The sequence below is a fragment of the Nothobranchius furzeri genome, chromosome 4 (genome assembly GCF_043380555.1).
Source record: "Nothobranchius furzeri strain GRZ-AD chromosome 4, NfurGRZ-RIMD1, whole genome shotgun sequence".
NCBI classification, from domain to species: Eukaryota; Metazoa; Chordata; class Actinopteri; order Cyprinodontiformes; family Nothobranchiidae; genus Nothobranchius; species Nothobranchius furzeri.
The window spans coordinates 63385474-63411023 of NC_091744.1; the positions used below are offsets into that span (position 1 = coordinate 63385474).

The 25550-nt window shown below is 39.5% G+C and overlaps 2 protein-coding genes across 2 annotated transcripts in view; both read left to right on the plus strand.

The window, feature by feature from the left end:
* The window catches only part of tp53i11b (tumor protein p53 inducible protein 11b), a 63217-nt gene extending 62121 nt beyond the window's left edge, over nt 1–1096 (plus strand). Inside the window, exon 7 of the mRNA XM_015964200.3 lies at nt 732–1096. Within this exon, the coding sequence (XP_015819686.1) occupies nt 732–865 (134 nt within the window). The 3' untranslated portion in view covers nt 866–1096. The remainder of the gene's footprint in view (nt 1–731) is intronic.
* Nucleotides 1097–4843: 3747 nt separating this feature from the next.
* cd82b (CD82 molecule b) overlaps nt 4844–25550 on the plus strand; it is a 32183-nt gene continuing 11476 nt past the window's right edge. Inside the window, exons 1-3 of the mRNA XM_015964201.3 lie at nt 4844–4979; nt 13030–13135; nt 16186–16258. Coding sequence (XP_015819687.1) covers nt 13073–13135; nt 16186–16258 — 136 coding nt within the window. The 5' untranslated portion in view covers nt 4844–4979; nt 13030–13072. The remainder of the gene's footprint in view (nt 4980–13029; nt 13136–16185; nt 16259–25550) is intronic.

Below are 25550 nucleotides of genomic sequence, written 5' to 3' on the forward strand. Positions count from 1 at the left end.
GCAAGAGAACAGGTTCAAGCTTCTAACAGAAAACGTTTTCCTGTTTGGAAAACAACGTCATCTGCAAGTGTTGGGTTAGCCCTGTGTTCATTTTTGTTCCGCGTCAGCACCAGATGGATTAAAGAGACGTTCAAAATCGATTAATCACTGTGTGAAATTTCCAGTTGCTATGCTCAGAATTTCAGACGCACCTGGAAGTGGGGCTGAAAGGACTGTTTTAGAAACATTCAGGTCTCTTTTCTTAAGATTTCTTCATGAATGCATTTTGATGCTGCACCTGCTAAAGTTATGGATTTATAATGTCAAGAAATGTGTATAAATTCAAAATATCACAATATATAACAACAAATATCACATGTACACTCAGAAATTGCTGCTTTCTCCAAGTTAAAGATCAGTTAAGAAGGGTTAAAAAGCAAAGTGGAAAAACTGTCCTGTGATCCAAAAAGTACTAGAAACATATTCTTTTTTTATCTTAATTAGTTGCTTTTATATAACTTTGATTTAATTAAAATATTTTTTTGAATTGGCACAAGCTTGACAGATGTTTCCTCAAGACAGTGTTCCTCTGTGACAGGTAAATAAGGGCACGGTGCTAATATTTAAACATGTTTTGTGGTAAATCTGAGGGCAATTTTTTTAACGATGCACACGTTTTGTGGTAATTTAGTACAAGGAAGTGTGTTTAGTTTTAACTTAAAAACAAAGCGTGATCATGTCTGATGTTTCAGTGACGTCCATCACCTTAATTGAGATCGGCATCCTGCCCAACGCCGCCATGCTCCTGCTCCTCAGCCGGGTGCTGTTCTTCGTTGTCGCCATGGCTTACTACTACCACCTGGGCCGTAAGCCAAAGAAGATCTGAGCGGGCCGTGATGCTTCAGGGAGGGGACGTTTTCTGCACAGGTCACAAACACAAGGGGGGTCAGAAGGGTTGGCCTTGGGTCATTGCTTTGTAAGTGAGTGCCCCCTGCCCCTTGTATGGACCCCAGCCTTAAATACCCCCCCTTCATTTAACAGATGAGCAGTGTCATGTTGCTGACTCTACAACCTGAACAGGAAACCTCATAATGACTCTTAAACTGGGCAGAGATCAAGCCTCTCTCTCCACACACATTCCTGTGTTTAGTTGGGAGTGAGCAGTGTGTAGAGCATCTATTAGTGTGTGTTAAAGGACAAACTACTGCAGCTCCTGACTATGTCACTCATGCACAACAACTTGATTTCCAGACTTGGTATTTAGTGTTTTCCTCTGATAATAGTCCATCTGGTTTCCTCCAGACTTCATGCAGTCATTTATATGACCGGAGGACTCTTGACAGCTTTCAGTGAACACAATATGGAAAACCCATTAGCTGTATACATACAGTGGTGTGTGCTTCAGATCTGATAACAGCTGGATGATTGTAAATCTTTTGCTACAGTTACCGTCTTTTGATTAGCACATGAAAATAAACCCTTTCCCAGTCCTCATTCCTACCCAGACACGTGTTGCATTTGCAGATTCGAGTTCCTCCTACATACATTTTTAAATAAGTCTTGTTAATTCGTGAACCTGTGACGAGAGTCGGCTACTATAAAACTAGTGGAGCATGTCTGTTTATGATAAATACACCTCAGCTGGTGTCTCAGTGATGTAGCACAGAAGGTTACTGTGTGTTTCCTCTTTCTTTTTAAATACACACACCGTTTTCTTAGCCATGCCTTAACGCTACTTTAAGAATCAGTCATGAGCGCTGCATCCTTATTGTAAATATGTAAATAAAGGTATTTAATATCATGTGGTGTTCTTGTGAACCAAACAGGGAACTTGTTCAGTATTAGTTAATGATTATTAATCCTGTGTCTTATTTTGTTCCTATTTGAATGACATGCATGTAGGAAAATTCTCCCTTTAAGAAAAAAAAATCAATGGCACAAACTTGGTATCTATCTGTGACTGAGCAAAAATCAAAGATGGATACATTAAACAAAAATAAGTTCATTTGGGAATTAAAATATGAATTTTTAAAGTTTCTACTCAGTTTGTTCAAGACCTTTTCTACCTCTAAGTATTTGGCAAGCCTTTAGATTAAGACAACCCAGCTGTGATTTGACCTGATTCCTGTCAGAAAACACATCGATGTAAGGACAAGACGAAAACACGCTGCCGTCTCTTCAAAGGTGGTCCGTCTTGTTGGAAGTCACCACCCGGAGTCCTGCCCCAGATGGGAGAGGTCCTCCTGCGGTCGCCGTGATTTCTGGTTGAAGGAAAATGGGCATGTTGTTTGGGGAGTTGGAAACATGGGTGAGGTCTCCTGCACCCCTAAGAAGTAGTAATTACCTTTTCTTTTTTACATCGTTTAATTAGATGCAAGTCTTCCAAGTAACATTGTCCATTTCAGCCTACGGCGCTGCTCTGTGATGACTTGCATAGTAATTATGGAGCTGAAAGGAAAAATGTCTTTCTATTTCCTCAAATGATCAGCCTGGTGAAATGTTCAAAGCTCTGCGAGAAGGGTTATTTTAGGAGAGAGGGGCAATTTTGCATAGGAGAGCAGAGGAAAAGAGGCGAAGAGGCTCTTTCTTCATCGAATGTCGTAAATTTGGGAGAATATTACACTTCTTCTGCTAGAAAGTAGGTCATTCTATCATTTGACGTATACTGCTCTGATTGGCATATCTTGTCATTGTAGCAACGTGTTTTTATGTATCTATGTGGTATATTGTACATGAGCAATGCATTGTGATGGATTTCCATGAATTAGTTTGAAATAAAAAACACTTGTTTATTATTTAACCATTTGAAAGTTGTGAAGACTTCTGTTTTTCATTTATTTATTTATTTCATTTTGGGGGTGGGGTCCTGTCTGATTATTGAATGAATCACATTAATTCCCAGCCCAATTAAGCTAGGAGGGAGCCCTCAGGTACGATCTTCATACCCACATGCCACTCTTTCTCCAAACAAACAGGTTTGTTTTAATGTGTCTCAACAAGAACTGTTTTGTGATTCCAACGTTTGCCCTTTTTTTCAGCGTTTTTAAAAGGAGGTTTAATGTGTCAGGACTTGAAAGGCTAGACAAAGTTCCCACAGTGTGAATTCAATTTCTGCAGCCACATTTTTCACCTTAAATTCTCCCATGTCAGCCTTTTTTTCCCTCTTACACAAACACACTATATGTGGGTCAGTAAATATGTGACTAGTTTTGGTTACTGACGTTCTAAAAGTTCCCTCCCATGTGCTTATGTTCTGCTACACTTTCCTACTAGTTTTTGCGGTCCTTGTGTATTTCTCTGCTGGTAAACAGAACTTTAGAGCTGTTTATTATGGGAGGGGTATCATGGGCTTGTGTGCCAAAGATCTGATGCAAAGTTTTCACTAGTTTATGGAAGGTTGAATTAACATAAATAAAATATCTACAGGCTGGTTTAAATCATTCACAAATGGTGACTCAAAAAAGATCTGGTGCCTAAACTGCAGATGCTTTTTGTAATCTCTAAATTGGTCTGAATATTCTCAATTATTTAAATAATCTAGTAAACCTTTTAAGTAAAAATTTTATAAGTAAAAATCCCACTGATTAGAATAATGATTGAAGATATTTTCCTTCTTGTATAATTTTTAAACAAAAAGACCAACAGTTTGTAGCTCTGATTTTCCAAATGCTTGTGTGTCGAATGACATTTTTAACATCAGTTGAGTCTTTAACGACATTCGGTTATTACTACACTAAATGTGCAGAAGGGTAACTAAAGGCTAATTATTTGGTTTTGTAGCTATTAAAATAGGTCCAAAGTTAACCTTTTAAACGTGCAAAAAGTGGAATCATGTCAACAGAACTGAACCAGATGAAACCAGCTGAACCAAAGATGTAGTTAGCAGGGCGTGAGAGGGTTAATAACAGGAGTAACTCATGTCTGCTTCCGCATGGTGGGAGTGTACACACACACACACACACACACACACACACCCGTCAGATCCTGAAGTTGGCTTATGATTTAAAAAAAACAGTCTTGACTTTCCAGTCAAGTTTTGCAGTCAGCCATCTAGTTCAAAAACAAAGATACAGCATAAACCTATAAAGTTAATTATTCTAAACTAATGAAAAAATCTTTAAAATACAGTTTGTGACCAGAGAAATCTTTGTTTTTTATGTGTGAAAGTTTAGAAGAAGCAATCTTTGATACAGCACCTCTCAAGATAAAAATCAAGAGGTGCTTCACAAAAACAATTATAAGTAAATAAAAATTATTACAAAAAGATAAAAAACATCCAAATCAATGAGAAAAGTAAAACATTGTGATAAAAATGTGAGGAAAAGGTAGAAAGAGCAGAATAAGGAGAGGGTGGTGATGAAGGTCACACCAAAGCCAGCTTGAACAGTTTTCAGCTGATTTTAAAAGAGACCACCGAGCCCACTGATCTCAGGGGGAGAGAGTCACCTTCGGGCTTTAGCCTGGTGTAACCAGTAGATTTTGGTGTTTTGGTTTTTTCCTGTATTTTATTTATTTATTTTTGCAACTAAATTAGTGTGCATTTAATGATGGCTATTGAAACACATTTTGCAAAGTAACCCCTTCATTCTATGTTTGAAAGTTCAAAAGAGCACATGCTAGTTAGCGGTATTCTGGCACCTCTTTAAGCCACCTCAGGTCATGCAGTGTTTAAACAATGTTTGTTGAACGTTCACAAAGAGAACAATCATAAAATGTGTTTCATGGATTTTTATTCTAATGTAGAATTATCTAGTCCCGCATGTAACAGTTGAAGTGTTGCGTTTTCTTGAACCAGAATTGATCCAATGGTCCAGATGGTAGAAATTTAGTGCACTGTCTCTTTAACCGGATAGCGAATGAGAAGCCATCTTCGGCGTCATCCACTCCACGAGCCACGGACACAAACCGTTTCTGTCAGCAGACTCAAAAGTTTCACAGCGAGCAGGAGGTCCATCAGCTCTTCTCTAAACGGTCTAAGGACTTCAGGAGACCATCTCAAAGTAAGTCTAGATCTTTTTCTAGCTGAAATCCACCTCCTCTTTGACATGTGGACGACTTTTGTCGCTTACTGTATTTCATTGTATTTTTATTTATTGTATTTTTAATAAAGTGTTCTTACCACCTGATGTTGACGTGACACATTAACAGCTGGTTATTAGCGCCGTTAGTTAGGTCTAGCTGAAAATAGATTATTTATCTCAGACTTTTCTTCTACGGGAGATTTCAGTGAGTAAAACATAAAAACATATGCTTTTAATAAGAACCGGATAAATTAGACGGATTTAATTTAACGCACGTCTGAAAATGTGAGCAGTGGCGTAGCAGTGAAATCTGGGGTCAGGACTTGTGGGCAGCCCTTGTATCACATAAAAGACAAAATTATATCCTTTGGTGATAACCTGCTTATACACACACACACACACACACACACATATATATATATATATATATATATATATATGAGAGAGAGCGAGCAAGAGAGATAACTCAACTTGCATGCTGGTGGTGGTCGGAGGTGGTGCCAGTGTTTGGCAGCCTAGCTTTTCTCATTGCGTCCCACCCCCCAGGGCTACATTGTAGCTCATCACCACCACTGTGTGAATGTGCGTGGGTGAATGACTTATTATGCTGTAAAGCACCTTGGGGGGGTTTATAAAACCCTTGAAGGTGCTATATCAGATACAGGCCATTTAGCATTAATTTACCATTAAAACGCCACGTTTTACGTCACACAGCCACTCATAATACACGCCTTCAATGGCATAAAATATGGCGTTCTTTGACAGAATAACACGTCTTTATTATTTTTTTTATGAGAATGGCTCTGGGTGCCTTTTGGCACTGACCAGTGATGTACTAACTCAAAAACGGTTGCAATATGCTGACGTCTTACTAAAGTTCCTAAAGGGTTTTGTATTGAGACAACGACTGAGAGGACCAAGACGATGTACGTACTTTCCCTGTGGCCTTTTCTCACCCTTCAGAAATTTCCAAGAACTCTTATCACAGAAGCACAGCTACTGATAATTAAGAGTCTTTTGATATGAGTTATTAAGCATTTGCAAGCTAATGTGACTTTTGGTTTAATGCAAGTAGCTTGAGAACATTTTTGTTTCTGTAAATTGGGGTCAGATGGCTTTCTGTCAGTGTAATGTGCTCAGTATGTCTGATTCCCTCAGTAACATCAAAACATGCTGGTTGGTTCTCATGAACTGTTGCCCAGTGTCCTCGATGCTGCTTCATTCACCAAGTGTCTGTTTCTAAGTTTACTTATCTAACATTAATGTTTTTCCAGATTAAGCTTGCTGGTCTATCACCTAAATAGCTTTGTCTATATAATAGACACATAATACTTTTCTTAATTGTATCAGCACATAAACATATTTAGAGAAGACTTTTTCCCATCTCACTGATGCTTAAATTAAGTAGTTTGCTCATTTCAGAGCAGGGAGGCTCCTCCATAAACTCTAGATTAAAAGCTGTTTTCGTTCCACACTTTGGATCATCCTCCCCACATGAAATCACACTGGTGACGAATTACAGAGCAATTCATTACTATGCAAACTAATGAAGGCAATAATTTGCTATTTTTAGACTAGCAGAATTGGTCGCCAATGTTTTTATTTAAAATGGGTGTAGAGGAGAGTGCACTGTTACCAGCTTTCACAATGCTGCAGAAAGATGCTTTTAATTTTTTCTAGACTTTTATTTTGATACACTCCGAATAGATTAGAGCAACGAAACTAAACAAAGTAAAGATACAAATGTCAAGTTGAACCTGTGTATTATTTTATTAAAATTATTATATTTTAAAGAGACATTATGTAGTTTTTACTGTTCATATCTGGAAATATCCACCGAAACATTGTTGAAATTAAAATAAAATGATGTCCAGTTGTTGAAAAATATTGGTGACTTTGTACCATAAAACTAGTGCTGCCACCATTGGCTGATTCGTCACGAAGACATTGACAAGCAAAATAGTCAACTATAAATGTAATAGTCAACGTTGTTTATTCTATGAGCATTTTTTAAATATTGCTTGTTGTGCCACATTTGGTGGCTGCTTTCTTCCTTTTGGCTCAAGGCACATGCGCAGTAGTGAGCATCCAGATCAGGCTTTCAGTCAGAATCACCGGAGAAAGAAGACAACATGGCGAGTTTGCAACATAGCTCAAAAGTTTTGAGCATTTTATGAAGGCAAAAGAAAAGCGCGTACAGTACTAAATCTGCAAAGTGAAACTTCTCGTGTTAGCAGCTAACGTCAACAGAGAGTCACGTGTATTCATAGGTGGAGCAACAACAGTAGTGATTATATTACCTTTAGAACATGTATGAACGTCACGTATTTGCTCTAACGTTACAAACGCTAATGATTTATTTTATCCTGCTACGTTACAGTTGAAATTATGGTGATACAATACATATCACAATACAGGGGAGAAGATACAATATATCACAATATATTGCGATACATTCAGACGATGTTAGCGATTTTTTTTGACTGAATTTATTATAGGAAAATTCAATAAACAGTCCAGACGGATACTTAGCATGTTTAACATGAGGTATCTAAACTATAATTGAAGGATTTGTATTTTATTGGTGGAAGCAAAACCCATTGCTCACTGCTGCCAACTAGCGGTCGGCATTTTAATTGCACCAAGAGAAAAATAAGACAAAAACACTAATGTTTGCATGTAAATTCTTCCAAAAACTATACACTACTTTTAAATATTGATATGTTTCTGGAAAAATACATCACGATATATTGCAATATCGATATTTTTGATACACGACTTTAGAATATTGATATAATATCGCTGGGAAAAAATATCACGATATATTAACATGTCGATATTTTCTTACATTCCTAGTTACAGTGGTTAAAAATGTTCCTTCTCTTCAATGTACGAGTTTGTTACAAAGCTAAAACTTAATATTTTAGTTGGATACATTTGTGAGCATAAGTCCTTTTTGTGTACAATTTTTGGTTTTAGGTGCCTACCTTGACTGTATTAACAGGTTACTAAGTTTTATTAAATGTTTATTAAAAGTTGTTTAATAAGCTATCATCTTGTCTTTTATTAGATAGCACATAACTGATCACAATTCAAACTAGAAAGCTAACGATGGGTATATTATAGCATCTTGGCAATAAGTTACACTTTTTTTGCATGACATGATTAGTCAACTAATCATCAACAAAACTGGTGGTTAATCAACTACTAAAATAGACGTTTGTGTCAGCCCAATATGTAACCATAAAAGGCGGGTCTAAAGTAGGGCGTGAGTCTATCATTTTTGGGGGATGCCATATTAGCCACCAGGTTTCTTTCTGGCCAGCTCGTGGGTGAAGCGCCTGTCTATGATATCATGCCAGATGATTGATGGATGACTTACGGAAGTTACGTTACCATGTTCAAAAACATTTATGTAGTAAGATACACGAAATTAATAAAACTGCTAAACTCTTTTCAAAACGTTTTTTGAAAGAACTAAATCTAAAAAAGATGCTAAATAGTTTTTGCCGAGCGGTATTGTCGTAATATGATGTCAGCTTTTTGCTTTGGCCCTAATCTCACAACCTCTTCTTTTAACTCAACTGGGAGTCAACAACAACCGAGCTGCACACTGATGCAACACTCGGTTACCACACTGCTTTTGCACAAAGGTTTGGTAACAAGCAGATATGATGCAATAATCTGTGTAGCTCGTAGTACTGGTGCTTCATCATTTCCAAAGACAGGTCTCAGTCATATCTGTTATGCAGTGTGTCCTGTAAATGCTAAATGGGGAAGGCCCTCCTTCACACTTGGTGACTCAACTGAAACATCATGTAAACCAGGAACATCCCATGATGCTGTTTTTTAGCATCAAATGCTCACCAGGCTCTCAGAAAGCTAAATGCATTTTCAACAGGTTTTAGAAACACCAGGTCCATGTCCTCACAGATGTGTAAAGGGGTCATACTGTGTTTAAATATTAAGGGAAGCTTGTAGATGGATGTTGGATCACTGCCCATCTTTTAGTGTTAACCGCTTTGTGCTGTAATAAATCCACGCTGCTTCCTTTACAGACATATATGCTGCCATCTGCCACTCATGCTGCCTTTATTTCTGCTCTTCAGCTGGCTATCTGCTCATTCACCACACACTTCTTTCAGTTTCACTCTTTATTTATTTTTGTTATTCCCAAATTCTCAAACTCTTGGCAGCTTTTTTTTCTTCCAAACTGCAGCTAGGGGGACATTCAAGAAAAAGATTAAAACACAGCGTTTGTGAGGTTGGAGAGTTTGAAAGCTTCAGGTGACTCATTCAGATAGTTTGTTTTAATGTAACTTCTGCTTTGGTTCTTTTCTCTGCAGACGTCCTATTTCACATAAACAGTCTTGTTTAAATATCTGAATTTCAGCAACTGTTTGTCACCGCCTGCAGCCAGAAGGCAAAATGCAGGCAATAATGTTCCTTTGTGAGTCTGAGTGTGTGGAAAACCTCTCTGACAGTTTTATGTGCATCTACAACTACTTCCCACAGTGAAATCAAATCAAGATGGTCTTCACAGCTAACCAACTCCAGGAAGCACCAAGCTGGCTGTAAATTAGTCAACTTTGAGCTTCTGATCTAACATTTTATTGTGGTAAAACTTACTCAGAGGGGTACAAATAACACACCATTTGTTCAAAAAGGCTGAAACTGCACAATTTCTCAAATGGATTAGTCCTTTTATTTGCACTTTTTAACGTTTATTTTGGTTTCTGTACCGATTTTGGGTGTGGCCTCCAGGAATCTAGAATGATTGAGTTTGCCCGTGAAGTTGTGACAGGATGGACCTCTTTTCTTTTTCGACTAGGACTTTTTTCTTATCTTTTGGGGTCAAGCAGGAGAGAAAAATGTTTGGATATTTGGTCTAAACAGTATGAGCAGACTGACCAGCAACTGAAAACAACTTCTGTTAAATGCACGAAACTCGCCACGTTGTAGCCCTCAGACATTATTCATGCTCCTGTAATGGAAACACAGCTACTTGTTCAGTTTTTTTCTGTTTAAGAACATAAATCAGCTGTTTTTGGTACTTGTATTAATGTGTTGCCAAACAAAAGTTAAAAAGTGTCACTGAGACGTTGTTTAAAACTGGTTTGCTATCTCTGGAGCTAAGTCAGCAGACAATAGTTATCATAGCTAAGCCTTTTTATAATCCTCATTACTACTCTTCAACTAGACAGCAATCCACTTTGAGGATTATCTACTGCAGGCGTATCTGCTGAGTGGTTTGGGCTTTGCACTGCTTGCTTTTGTAAACAGGAAATTATGTTTGGATTTAGGTCAATAGGTGCTTTTAATAGATGGATAATAAGAGTTATCATAATGCCAAATAATAAAGAGGTGATTTAGGTGTTCTAAGTCACGGTGGGTCACAAGAACCATTTATTTAAAGTTTTTGTATTATTTTAGTCAGCCCATGTGCTCCTGCTAATGTTCCTGGTAGTTAACTGTACTGAGTTCAGATGTAAATTTATCACACACACAAAAAAAAAAACTTTAATATATACATGTATAAAGGAAAATGTGAGAATAAAGATAAGATGGCATGTATTTATTAAATGGTGTTCAATAAAATAAACCTTTACACGGTTAGGATGTAAACGTTTTGCAGCCTTGTTAATCTTCCTCATTTTCCTTTATAAACAGTAGGTTGGTTTGAAAAAAAATATTTCAGTTAAATATATCTTATAGAAGAAACACAGTGACAGTAGAGAACTGAAACTACATTTATAGGGTTTGTAGAAAGTGTGCAATAATTGTTTAAACAAAATTAGGCTGGTGCATAAATTTGGGCACCACCAAAAAGAAATAACTCAATATTTAGTAGATCCCTCTTTTGCAGAAATAACAGCCTCTGAACACTTCCTATAGCTTCCACTGAGAGTCTGGATCCTGGCTGAAGGTGTTTTAAACCATTCTTCTTTACAAAACATCTCTAGTTCATTCAGGTTTGATGCTTCTGAGCATGGACAGCTCTCTTTAAATCACCACAGATTTTCAATAATATTCAGGTCTAGGGACTGAGATGGGACTGGTTGTGGTCGGAGGGACCGGCAACGCCCGTGCTCGGCAGCATCGCCTCCGTCAGTGCGCCCCAGGGCAGCTGTGGCCACAAAGTAGATCATCCCCACAAGAGTGTGAATGTGTGTGTGTGAATGACTGATTGTGTTGTAAAGTGCCTTGGGGGGGTTCCAGGACTCTAGAAGGTGCTATATCAATTACAGGCCATTTACCATTTAGTTGAACGATGCACAGTAGGGCTTGGCACAATGGCCTAAAATATATCACAATATATCGAGGATTTCACCTTGATAACGATAAATGGACGATAACTACAGGTATGTACTAGATGGGGCTGTCACATGTGTTACGTTATGTCAAATTTTTATGTGACTTTTGGTGGTACAGCTTCTTAAAGGGATGATTGTTGCCAACCTACACACGTCTTTTCATTCATTTATTATCACATTTATCGATGAGTCAGAAATTTCGATAACGATAAATTTTGTATTTATTGCCCAGCCCAAATGCACAGTGACTCCATCTGCAGCAAGATGATGTAGGTCTTTAGTGCTGGTCTGTGGGTTGACTCTGACTGTTCTCACCATTCTTCACTTCTGTTTATCTGAGATTTTTCTTGGTCTGCCACTTTGAGCCTCAACTAGAACTGTGCATGTGGTCTTCCATTTCCTCATGATGTTCCTAACTGTGTAAACAGACAGCTGAAATCTCTGAGACAGCTTTCTGTGTTCTCCCCTAAACCATGATGATGAACAATCTTTGTTTTCAGCTCATGTGAGAGTTGTTGTGAGACCTTGATGTTGCTGCTCTTCAGAAAACATTTAAAGAGGAGGGAAACTTACAATTAGCCCCCTTAAATACTGTTTCTCATGACTGGATTCACCTGTGTATGGAGGTCAAGGGTCATTGAGCTTACCAAACCAATTTAGAATTCCAATGATTAGTTCTAAATGTTTTGTAATCAATAAAATAACAGTGTCCAAATGTATGCACCTGCCTAATTTTGTTTAAGTAATTATTGCACACTGTCTGTAAGTCCTATAAACTTTGTTTCGCTTCTCAAATATCCCTATGTGTGTCTCCTATATGAAATATTTATCTGAACTTTTTATTGTAACAACCAATGATTTATAAAGGAAAATCATGACGATTAACTAGGCTGCAAAACTTTTACATCCGACTGTGAAAACAGAGAAAGTTCTTAGATATAACTTTCTCAAATAGAAAGTTAAAAATCCTAGGTTTTGGGGCAGGACAGAGCAGCTTGTCATCTGATACACAGGGAGTTGTCTTCATTTGGTATTTTTAAACTTCAGATAGCCACAATGGATGGTTATAATTTGGGGTGCTCCCAGTGAAGGACAAGGCTCAGTAGTGGACGTTCAGTCTGAATCTTAGTGCCCGGAGGGGTTTCTTCAAAAGTGCAGAGTGTTTCTGACTTCAGAGGTTTTCTGGAAGGAAGACATTCATCTCAGAAAAGTTAGTGAAAGCCTCCACATTAATAGGAAACGCAGCTTGAGCGTAAACTGATGTTAGCTAACAGTCAGCTGCTGGCCATCTGTTTCACAACTCATTGTGTTTTATTTATAACTGGCCTGTGTCATTAGACAAATATACTGTGTTACTCTACATCTGTAATGGATGGTTTTTGGGTTGTCATTATGAGATCATAACATCTCTCTGTACTGATTCTTCCTCCACTGTTTTAAACCAGCATGGCCACTCTTTTTAGCTTTTAATAATTGCCATCAAACATGATCTACCAAAGCGACAGGGCAACGGTTTCCTCCTAAAAGTGTGACTCAGAGGAGGTTCAGACAAGAGACGCTGTTGCAAATGGTTTGTGCCAATGTTTTGTCTCTGAAGATAATAGTTGTGTTTAATTACATGTCTGACTGCAGATTTCCCTGTGACATTGTTAAAGGTTCTCCCACACTGTGTGGTGTGGTCTTTTTTTGAGTCTTGATTTGTTTTTCTCTCTTAGGCTCAGATCTCACTTCAGTGTAACCCAGCAGAAACACAGAGCCATGGGGAACGGATGCGTCACAGTCATCAAGTACTTTCTATTCCTCTTCAACCTTCTCTTTTTTGTAAGTATGGTCTGCCATTGTTCACGTGTTGGCAAAGTTCGTGTTAATGTGACTTTCACTTTCTCTGCAGATTTGTTTAGCTGATGCAGAGAGAGATAACGATGTTCCTGAACCTAACCGCCGACACACTAAGACTGCTTTGCGTGGCACTATAAACTGTGGTCTGAGGCTTTGACAAGCCTGTTTATCATACGATAGACAAGCAGCTATCCAAAGATGTAATTATTTATTACTGATGCACCGATATGACATTTTTGGGCTGATATTAATATCACTGTTGTGGCCGATAACCGATATTTGCCGATATCGATAAACTGACATTATTGCTACTAAAAATCTGCAGATTTTGTATAGAATGAAAACTATTAAAGCTGGATTTTCGTTATTGTTTACACACTCCATACACATTTACGCTTCTGAGATGATTACAATCACTGTCACATGACTAAACAAATACACATCACACCTCACCCTCTGAAACAGACAAACAAATGGAAACAAGATGGCCCAGTTGTATTTATCGGACCAATACCGATATGTTTAAAAATGACTAACATCGGCCGATACCGATATTCAATTCAATTCAAGTTTATTTATAAAGCGCCAAATCACGACGTGAAGTGCCTCGTCTCAAGGCACTTCACATAATAAACATTCCAATTCACAGTTCATTGATGCAGATATATTGTGCATCCCTATTATTTATTCTTTTTTTTTTCAGGATAACCTGCCTGGTTGTTTGTCTTATAGTGCATAACATTTTAGTCATTTTCATCATGAAAGTTACAACATTTTAATTTGTGTTGTTGAACACATCATCGTTACTGACTATTCATGTTGTTAAGGTAGTAAACTGTCATGTTTTAGTCCTTTCTAAATTTTCTTTTGTTTGTTTTTCTTAATTCAGGCTCTGAAATCACTCTTAACCAGATATGTTTAGAGACCTATGAACTTATGTGTGTTGTACACATAAGGGCCTAAGGGCTGCGACTAGACTCAGAATCTGGGGTTACAATACGTAACCAACGTTTTTTAAACTGCAGAACCTCCGGGTAGGGCTGGGTGATATGGACCAAAACTTAAGTCTAGATATTTTTTTTGCTGAACTCAGAAATACAAAATGTATTTCAATATTTTTATTCCTGGGAACTATTTACAAGTCAGCTCCCTTCAAATAGTATGCATAAATTCATCAGCAGATTAAATGCATTGGTATTGTATTTATTCTGTTTATTCTGCTATTGTCAAACATTGCTGAAACATGAACAAACATCCACAAAATAAATCTAAACCACAAGCCAAGTGCAAAGTTTAGGGAAGAACATTAACCAAGAGATTTTTTATAAATCTACAAAACAACTTTCCTGATTGAGCGGACGCGTGGGGGCACATGAAGTGATCATTTAGATACAGAGATGCAGCAAGCTAGCGGTAGCGATTCCTGCTAACAGCAGTAATTCGCCGGTTGAATTTTTACATCGTTTTAAAAGCTACTGGATTTTGTTTCTAGTTTGACATTATATCGACACTTTAAAAACATCCAGGTTTTGCCCAGCTCTACTTCCGGGGTATTTTACCAGACCTTCACAGTTTGTACATCTCTCCATTTCACCGGGCCACCCCAACAGGACCAATTTTCTGGGCCATTTCAGGAACCAAACAAGTACCTTCTTTGGTGAATGTTGTCAGAAAATGGCCTGATAGAGACGCTAGGCAGGACTTGTGGTTAACTCATTCTGATTGGTTGTAACTCAGTTGGAAAGGTTATAAAGCAAACGTCGCCAGACAAACATTAAATTGGAAGAGTGGCAAGCAAAGCAGAATGGAAGGAAAAGAAAATAAGAAAGCTTTTATTAAAGGCTTCATTAACCGCTACCATCGCTGTTTGTAACTAAATGGCAAGCAGAGATGTGGCAACCAGCCCTTCTTCTTACATTGTTGATCTCTTGTTGTTCTCTGCTGCTGGGGGTGCCTTTTGGCACCGATCGGTGACGTCCCTCACTGCAGAAACAATCGCGACATGCTGACATCTTAGCAAACTCCTTAAAGAGCAACTTAATATGGAAGCAAAACGGTGGAGAGGACCAGGCCAAAGTATTCTCCCTGTCACTTCCTCCTCCCAGGAAAGTCCCGTAACTCATAAGTGGTTTGGCTAAGTTATTATTTCTATTCAAATTGTGATGGAAATGAGCAGAACTGTAAATGCTGTCATCACTCTGCCCAAAGCGAGAACATTTACAGGTCTGAACAGCAGCAGACGGTTTATGTTTCATCTTCTCTCATCCTGACAACATAAAGTCTAGAGGCTGATAAAACCTCGGGCCTGCCAGGATGTCCAGACTATCCCAATGAGTCTGCAGCTATAAACCTGACACGGAGCTTTTGAAGTGAAAGCCGACCGGGTGTCTAATAGGAAGCGTGTGTGTCTGTGTCAAGTGTTTAAGTTCATGTGGACACATCATGCATATGAAGGCTTTGGAAAGCCAGGAAGTGGTGGGTTAACGATGGTGATTGCCGCCGGGCACTTAGAGTCTTTTAAAAGAGCAGCTCTGAACCAGGGCACTAATTACTCCTGTAACGGGGCAACAATACAAGCAGGAAGCCGTAGAACCAACAGGGCCTCTCATCGAACAATTTAGTTCCCACAACTTGTAAACAAAGGCTCCGTCAATTAAATCAACATTTTCAGCCTCATAACCTCCGTTTAACTGGAAGGAAAGATAAATCCCATCATTCTTCCAGATTTTTGGAATCATTTTTGATCTTTAAATAGATCTTCCTGCCACCCCTGATTGTCTCAACCACTTTATTAATACCTAAAACATCTTAGTTGCTGCTAAAACTCAGTCTTAAATTTATGAAGTTTATAGAGAATGTGTTGTTAGGAGACAGAAACGAGCAGATAGAAAGACAGAGAGGAATCTGATTACTCCCAGATGCGAACACAAGGGAGAGAAAAAATGTCTTTCTGTTTTAGACACACCAGCCCTGAATCTGTGTTTTACTTTCACATACGATCTGATCTGATTTTCTTCTCTTCTTCTCTGCAGATCTTTGGTGCCTTGATTGTGAGCTTTGGACTGTGGGTACTCTTTGATACCCAAAGCTTCATCTCTGTTCTACGTAAGTGTCAAAAAGTTCAGGATGTTTAAGAGCAGTGAGAACATAGAAATTGAAGAATGTGGGGAAAAAAGGCTTAAGTCTCGTCTTACGCGCTGCAGTTTGTGACCGTTTGTATCCCATAGGGTTCATTTTCACTGAACCACGGGGGGGTGTTCATACCGTATCAAAAAGTAATTCACGGATGAAACTTGATGTATTCCTCAGCCCAACTATAGCTGTAGACATGCAGACGTGATGGCAGGAGTGGGTTTAACAGTGGGAGGTTGGAAAGTAGCAGTTTTATTTCCCCTTAGTTTCCACAGAGTTCTGCTTTAAACTTACCCAGATGTCAGAGGTGCTCAGATGTGATCTCCCACTTATACAGATGCTGTTCTTTAGCCGATCAACTTTTAGGGGTGTGATTTTTAGAGAAAACACCCAAAAAATTTAAATAAAAATCACAATTAAACCCTGATCCAGCTTTGCTTAAAAATGGGAACGCTGAATGGAAACTGTTAGTTTCCCCCGCATGTTTTTACAGATGCTTTCAATCCCTAAACACTTTTTTAAAGAATTGTTTTTAGTTTCTTTACTGGTAGTTTTGTAAGTACTGAAACTGAAATCAACATTGTTTAGTCTAACCCATTTCTAAATGAGAGGTTCATGCGATGTACAGAAAACATAATGAGTGGTAATCAAAGCCGGCCTACTCTCTGTGTTTTTCGTCTAAACAAATCTCTCGACACGAACAGTCGTGACGAAAAATGTGAACGTGAGGGAGGTTTGCAGGTCTGTGCACATCCAGTGTGACAGCTTGTTGAGGTCTCTCACAGCCAAACTCAGCCTCCCATCAGTCCTCGGGGCAAGCAGCAACTCCACTCAGCAATTGACCAATGAAAATACACCCAGGAAGTGACGCAAAATCATAGTTCTTTTGCATTCACGAGTACACTTATACATCAGTTGCAGCTTGTTTGTGTGTCATATTCATGTTCAAGTGGGCCTACACTAGCTTTGTCATTACATTAGTGGTGGTCACTAATACAAGTCATTTTCAGTGGGAAATAATGCTCTCCTGTTTCAGGAGAAGTTAATCGGAGGGGGGGGGGGGACGGCAGGATTGGGCATCTTACTTATTAGAGGGGAAGCAATATAGAGCAGGTTGTCCAGTAATCAGAGGGTTGTAGGATCCATCCTGGCAGATTCTGCTCGTGTCTTTGGGCAAGACATCTCACCTGCTGGTGTTGGTCAGAGGGACCTGTGGTGGTCCCTGTGCTCGGCAGCGTCGGTGAGCTGTGGCTCATCACCACCCGGGTGTGAATGTGTGTGTGAATGGATGAATCATTCACTTTAGTGTAAATCGCTCTGGAGTCCTCTGATTCTGAGAGGTATGTACAAGTGCAGGTTAATAATCCTTATCATTAATTTTCATGATATGCAAACGTGCCATCTCTGACGGGCTAACAACAATGCAACTCTTTTACTGCCTTCGTTTGGTCGACCTTCTTAAAATGCAACGTTGATGTTTTATCATCACAAAATAACACAAGCCTGAGCGTGTTCTGCCATGTTCTGGAGATGCTATTGCTAACTGTTAGCTTCTTTTAGCCAAGAGGTGCACTGTTCTCTTCTGGCGGCTAAATTAACACAGCCCTCTGTGGTTGCAAGCCAAGGTGGGTGAGTCCATGAGTGCAAATGTACAGTGTGATGTAGATCTGTCTACCTCAATGTAAATAAAATCATATTATTTATATAATCGGATAACTTAAATATAGCACCAAGTATCTGTGCAGGACAACCTGCTGAGTATGTGCACTGGTGTTATGGTGCATTTGATCTTAGGAGGCAGAAATTAACTGACACAGTTAATTACAAGTTGTTCATAACTTCTGGTTTCTGTTGTGGTTACGCTCATTTGAGTTTTTAAGTGCAATTTTAATGAGCTTTGACTCCTTTAGATGTTAGACTTTCTTCAGTTTTGTCAGAAAATAAAGTCGATGCTACCTACCAGTCACGTTGGTGGACTAGTTCTCTAAAGGTAGCGTTTGCAATAGTGATGCACCGATATGAAATATTTGGGCCGATACCAATATACTCACATTAATGCTTCTAAAATCAGCAGATTTTGTATAGAATAAAAATTATTAAAGCTGAATTTACGTTATTATGTACAAACACCACACACATTTACGCTTCTGAGTTGATTACTGGCACATGACCAAACTAATACACAGCACCCCCCCACCCCCACCCCAAAAACACTCAGACAAATAGAGACAAGATGGAAAAAACATCAGTTGTTAATATCGTCCCAATTTTATTTATCAGACTGATACCGATATGTTAAAATATGACTGACATCGGTCGATACCGATATTAATGCCGATGTATTGTCCATCCCTATTATTTATTCTCTTTTTAATGTGGATTTAGAGGTCTGCAGATTTGCAAACTCAGCAGCCATCTACATTTAGTTTGGTCAAATATATGTCTTACTTCTGCCTTGTGAGCACATCCTGCTGCTAAGCTGACCTTCTGCATGCTGCAACTATAGAAGACCGTTTTATCAAAACTAAACATGTACTATAGATGAGCTGTCTGATTGGCTATGGTACTGCCGTCATTAACCCTTTGAACTTGGCTGATAATAGTAACAGTTCAGTGCTTTGTGGGCCAGATGGGGAAAGCACTGGCCAAATTTGGCCCAAGAGCCAGCAGTTGACAAATTGAACTAGATAATTATTTATTTGATATTATTTTTTCAAGACTGATGCTTTCTGAAAATACCAGGGTTTCTAAAGCAGATCTTCTTTTCTGTAGCTGAGGACCATCATTTTGTAAAAGTGAAAATGAAAATTACTCCAATAAGCCGACTTTGCTCATTTGTAGTTTAGCCTTCAGAAAATAAAACAGAATGTCGCCTTCCCTGCTATCCCCAAGTCTATTGTTGTAATAGTCCAGCTGTTGGCCCACAGATGTTATGATTAAGTCAGGATATCCCTCCTCTGTGGGTCCTGCTCGTGTTTCTGTGGCTTTAACTTAGCGAGGGTCAGCCTTGATTCTAATGTTAAATCTGCCACTGTGTGGAGGAAGACAAGTTAGAAGCAGTTCTGTTTATTGACTCAGAGTGTTACCCCTGAAAACATCTCCACCACTGCCTGCATATAAACAGGATCTCACTGTTTCCATTCTTCGTGTGTTCTATTAGCAGAGGCCTTCGCAGCTGTCCAAGTGACCTCAAGCTGGAAAAATGTGCAAACGCTGTGGTTTCAGCCCCCCTTATTTTTTATTTTAAAAGAACATCTCCTCCTCAATGTAAAGTCCCTTTTGACGCTGTGTTTTATTTCAGTGACGTGATAAATTCTAGTTTATCTTGCTGGTTTATACAAAAGTCAGCCTTGGAAAGCAGATCTGTATCCAGAGTGTACCAAAGCACAGTTTCAAAGCTTTTACAATAACCCAAAAAGCTGTAAAAAACAGAAAAGGGAAATATTTTTCTCCTGAACTATTTAAACGTTGCACTAACTGAAAATTTAACAGTCAGTCTACTTGTGTTTACTTTTGAAATCTGGACACTGTGTCAACTGAGGCTTCTCACTGCCTCGGTGTAGGCTAAACATGTGGCTCTAGTTGTGTTTACTGTAGGACAGCCACCCTACTCACACACACACACACACACACACACACACACACACACACACACACACACACACACACACACACTGCAGCCATCTTTAAATGCAAGAAAACTTTAAATGGAACTTTCCATGAAACAAAAACCACTGAAGGAGCCCCTCTGGAGCATCTCTAGTCCTACATGGAAACTCAGTAGAGCAGCCAAGGCAGGCTCACCACTACCTGATAAATGGTTTTTGTTTTTCCACAGAGGAATGGGTGCCTGGTGCTCTGAAACATTCTGTTTTAAATATTGAGTTTTTGAAAGCCCTTTAAGAATGAGCAATACACACAGCTTAATACACAAAACACTTGATTTAATCACAGTGTTAACAGCTAAACTGCTAACATGGATTTGTATAAGTCCCATTTGATTTGCTTTAACAGGAAACACAAACACACATCTTTGTTGTGTAGCTTTATTATTCTTAATGTATTAACCTGTTGTACACAATGTACATTTTAATCTTAAATTGGAAAAAATTAACTTTTTTTCTCCCTCCTTTTAAACTAGAGTTTAATTTATAACCGTAGCTGGATCTTCAGTAGTTTTTCTGCTTTGGTTTAATACTTTCTTTGGTGTAGTTTCATGTACTCAGCAGTCTCTCACTTCCATTTGCATTCCCATTAATCTCCCCCATGTAATTAATGGGTTAAAGAAACCTATGGACATCTGTTGCGTTTGCAGATGCTAGTTGTGGGATGATGTGCGTATGTATTAGAGAAACTGAAATAACACGTTTCAGCAGTGTGCTTCATATAGAGCATGCAGAGTGTGTTTCTGCCTCCCTTAAATACAACCTTGTAGCCACATAAACACTCACCATATGTTGGCTTGCAAACTTTGAGCTTGAAATTATTTTAAAGTTGCCACAACACACACCACTGCAGTAACTCATGTAGTTGGTAAAGCTGATGTGCACATTTAGAAAGTTTAGTGTGTGTGTGTGTGTGTGTGTGTGTGTGTGTGTGTGTGTGTGTGTGTGTGTGTGTGTGTGTGTGTGTGTGTGTGTGTGTGTGTGTGTGTGTGTGTGTGTGTGTGTGTGTGTGCGTGCGTGCGTGCGTGTGTGTGTGTGTGTGCAATCATACATATGCACACAGGTGTATTAATCTTAATACATTTATCTATCAAAGTATCTAAATAAGAGTGATCTAGGTGGTCAACAGTAGCAGCAGTTGACTAGCTGATGACGTTTAGAGTTGTAAAAGATGTCAGGGTTGCAGGTTTAAGGGTGTTTTGTGAAGTGTTTCAGTAACATGTTGCTGCAAAGCAGAAGGGTTTGTGGCCACAGGTAAAAGAAACATTGGGGGTGATGAGCTTAAAGGAATACTTGGCAGTTTTGCTTACTTTTAGCACCACCTAGTGTCCGTTTAGTAGAACCAAAAGTGAAACTTGTCTCCTTGCTGTGCGTTTGCCATTCACACATTAATCTAACAGCTGAAATGTCTCCCCAGCCTTCATTAGTGTCTACAGGAGGGATTCATAACCACATCAAACAAATCAGCTGTGTTCATGTTTTAAAACATGCAGGAAACATGCTAGAAGCAGACTCCAGTGCCAGGTATGTTAGCTGCATTTTTTTTAAGTCTAACAGAATGGACCGGCACTCTGAAGTTGCAAATGCAGTAGTCTGGCCACAAAGGCTGGTGGGGGACTGAGTGGCATTTCAATAACCCCGTAAAGGGTCGTTTTAGCACATAGTGGCTCAAGAAAATAATTTAAAATTTTGGAAAAGTTGATAAGTATGGCTTTAATATACTCACCAGAACTAATGTGTGTATTTACTATGGGTGAAGTGAAGAAGAGAGGACAGAATCTTGCCCTGTAATGTCTTGTAGACCTAAAGAAAACAATGATGAAGTCTTCAGGCTTGAAATAAAGACCAACCCATGGGTGGTATGGAGCATTAATAACAAATTGGATGACTGAGTGATGAAGAGCATCATGAGGGCAGAACATTGTGCTATTTTGTAGATTATGTTGCCATAGTCCAGAATTTGGAGTATATTAGTATTACATAATTTTTGGCAGAAGGAGTGATGAAAGCTTTGCCATTTGATTGCAGATTCCCAGATATTTGTAGGTTTGGACATAATCGAAAGCCAGGCTTTGGGGTAATGGCAGTTTGGGTTTTCCTATCAAAGATGATGCATTTAGTCTAATCGGTGTTAACACAGGCTTTGCTCAGCTGGAGAGTTGCTGCTGCAGAGGTGGGAGAAGAACCAACTGAGTACAAGATGGTATCATCAGCATACATGTGAATCAGAGAATTACCAGAAGCTTTGGCAACATCACTAATGTAGATAGAGAATAGATTAGAATAGAAATAGCAAATGGTTCTGACAAGACGTTTTTAGTCCTTAGCTGATGGACACGACTAGTTAGATAATTGACAAACTAATCAGAGCAAGAAGGAGACGGGCCAATGCTAGTTAGTTTGTGCAACAGGATATTATGGTCCACTGAGTCGGAAGTCTTTGTGAGATCAGTGAAGGCATCTATGTTTGCAGACATGGTTACTGACTAAAGCAGTGATAATATCACCCAAAACTGAAATGTCAGATGCTGCATGTGATGCTTTGAGGTTATCATGGTAACTATGCACTGCATATAGCTGCGGTCAGGCAGACTGAGATGTAAAACTGTTTATCAAAGAAATATGTATTTTTATTGAGAAAAAAAAGATCCTGAACCATTAAAGCCATACTGTGCAACTTCTTCATGTTTTTGAATCATTTTCTTGAGCCAGTATGTGCTAAAATGACCCTTTACATGGTTAATGAAGTGTAAGTCAGACCCCTACCGCCCTCTGTGTTTCGCAGATACTGCATTTGCATCTTCAGAGTGCCCGTCCATTCTGTTGGACTTAGAAAAAGTTGAGCTGACATACCTGTCACTGCAGTCTGCTTCCAGCATGTTTTAAATCGTGAACACAGCTGATTTGTTTGATTGAGTAATGAACCGCTCCTGTAGAAGAAGAAAAGATCTTTTCTATAGCGCCTCTCAAGATAAAAATCACGAGGCGCTTCACATAAACAAAAATATAAAAAATAATTTAGAAAATGATTAAAAATATATTTAAAATGAGCAAAAAATAGATAATTGTGATTAAAAATGTAAAGAGAGAGAATGAATAGGAAAGACTAATGAAAGTTGATGAGACATTTCAGCAGTTAGATTAAGGTGTTAAAAAGACGAACGCACAGCGAGTAGTTAAGTTTCACGTTTGGTTCTACTAAATGGGCACTAGGAGGTGCTAAAACAAGCCAAAACTTCCAATTCTATTCAATTCAATTCACTTTGATTCAAAAATACTTTAATAATCCCAGAGGGAAATTGACTGCTGTAGCAGCTCAGAATAATAATAATCAAGTCATCAAAGAGTTATTGTATATTACAATGGCTGTTGGCAGGAAGGATCTCCAGTAGCGGTCGGTGTTGCAGCGAAACTGAAGAAGCCTCTGACTGAAGACACTCTTCCGTCAGGGTTGTCAATAATTTTCTTGATTCTCTGGAGAATCCTTCTTTGCATTATCTCCTCCAGTGGTTCCACAGTCGTTCCCAGAACAGAACCAGCCTTTTTTATTAGGCTGTTGAGCCTTTTCAGGTCCCCGCTTCTGAAGCTACTACCCCAACAGACGATGGCTGAAGAGATTACACTCTCAACAACAGACTTGTAGAAGATGTGCAGCATCTTGCTACAGACATTTCAATTCCATTCAATCCAAAAATACTTTATTAATCCCAGAGGGACATTGATTAAAGAAGGAAATTGACATTGAAGGACCTAAGCATCCACAAGAAGTGCAGTCTGCTGTGTCCCTTCTTGTAAACGGCTTCGCTGTTCTTTCTCCAGTCCAGTCTGTTGTCCAGGTGAACTCCAAGGTATTTGTATTCCTCAACCACCTCCACTTCGTTTCCTATGATGGAAAAAGTGTTTGACTCCACCCCGTTTCTTCTGAAGTCTAAAATCATCTCCTTTGTTTTGTTCACGTTCAAGGTCAGATGCTTGTTTCTGCACCATGCCACAAAGCGCTCCACCAGCTCTCTGTACTCAGCTTCCTGTCCATCTCTGATACAGCCGACGACTGCAGAGTCATCTGAGTATTTCTGTAGATGACAGGTCTCGGATTTGTACTGGAAGTCTGAGGTGTACAGGGTGAAAAAGGATTGGTGAGAGTACAGTCCCCTGTGGTGCTCCAATGTTACTGATTGCCTGGTTTGATGTGCAGTTCTTCAGCCTCACAAACTGTGGTTTGTTTGTCAGGTAGTCTTTAATCCAGGCGATAGTTGAGGCCCCCACCTGTGTCTTCTGGAGTTTCTGGCAAAGTACATCAGGCCGGATTGTGTTCAATGCACTGGAGAAATCAAAGAACATGACCCTCACAGTGCTGCCTGCTTTGTCCAGATGACAGTGGGTTGGTTGATGCAGCTGGATGATGGCATCTTCATCTTCAAGGCAATAAGCAAACTGCAGCGGGTCCTGATATGTCCTAGTTTGCTTATTCAGGTGGACCAACTGGAGTCTCTCCAGGACCTTCATGATGTGGGATGTCAGGGCAACCGGTCTGTAGTCGTCATTGACTGATGGGTGGGTTTTCTTTGGAACTGGAACAAGGCAGGATGTCTTCCACAGGACTGGAACCTTCTCCTGGGCCAGGCTGAGGTTGAAGAGGTGCTGCAGAATCCCACAGAACTGCTCTGCACAGGCCTTCAGTACCCTGGGGCTGACACCATCTGGACCTGCGGCCTTGTTCCTGTTCAGTCTCTCCGTCTGCCCCCTCACCTGACTTCTAGAGACAGATAGGTGGGAGGGGGATATAAATGGGGCAGCAGCATCTCCTGACTTGGTTGAAGACAGATTTATAGAACCAGAAGAGTCCATGACTGCGTTAGAGGACAAAAGAGCTGGCGTGTGACAGGAAAATGTTGGATCAGAGGAGGATGGGATGTCTGATTGGCTGGGGACAGGCAAGGAGGATGCTGGGTTTGTTCCTGAATTGAACCTATTGAAGAACTTGTTCAGTTCATTGGCTTCTTGTCACAGGTTGCCTCTGAACAAGTGGTTTGTATTCTGAGCAGAGAAAAACAAGATTGTGATCTGATAGTCCCAGAGGAGGACGTGTTTTGAACATGTCTGCATTCTTTACATTTGCATAACACAAATCCAATGTCTTGTTTTCTCTGGTGGAGCAGCTGTCAAACTGATGAAATGTTCGAAGTGTAGCAGAGAGCGAGGCATGATTGAAATCACCAGATATAGCCACAAATGCATTGGGGTGCTGGGTTTGTAGCTTAGCGACAACGGAACTGATGGCATCACATGCACTTTCAGCAATGGCTGAAGGTGGAATATAAACGGTTGCCAAGACAACACTGGTGAACTCTCTTGGCAAATAATATGGGCGACAACCCACTGCCTAGCGTTCAACATCTGGGCTGCAGAGATGACATTTCACTGAAACATGACCTGGATGGCACCATCCGTTGTTGACAAGCACTGCCACTCCACCTCCTTTTCTTTTCCCGCTCCTCTTCAGATCTCTGTCTGCTCGTACAGTCAGGAATCCTGGCAGAGAGACGCTGGAATCGGGGATATGGTCCTGCAGCCACGTCTCACTGAAACACATAACACTG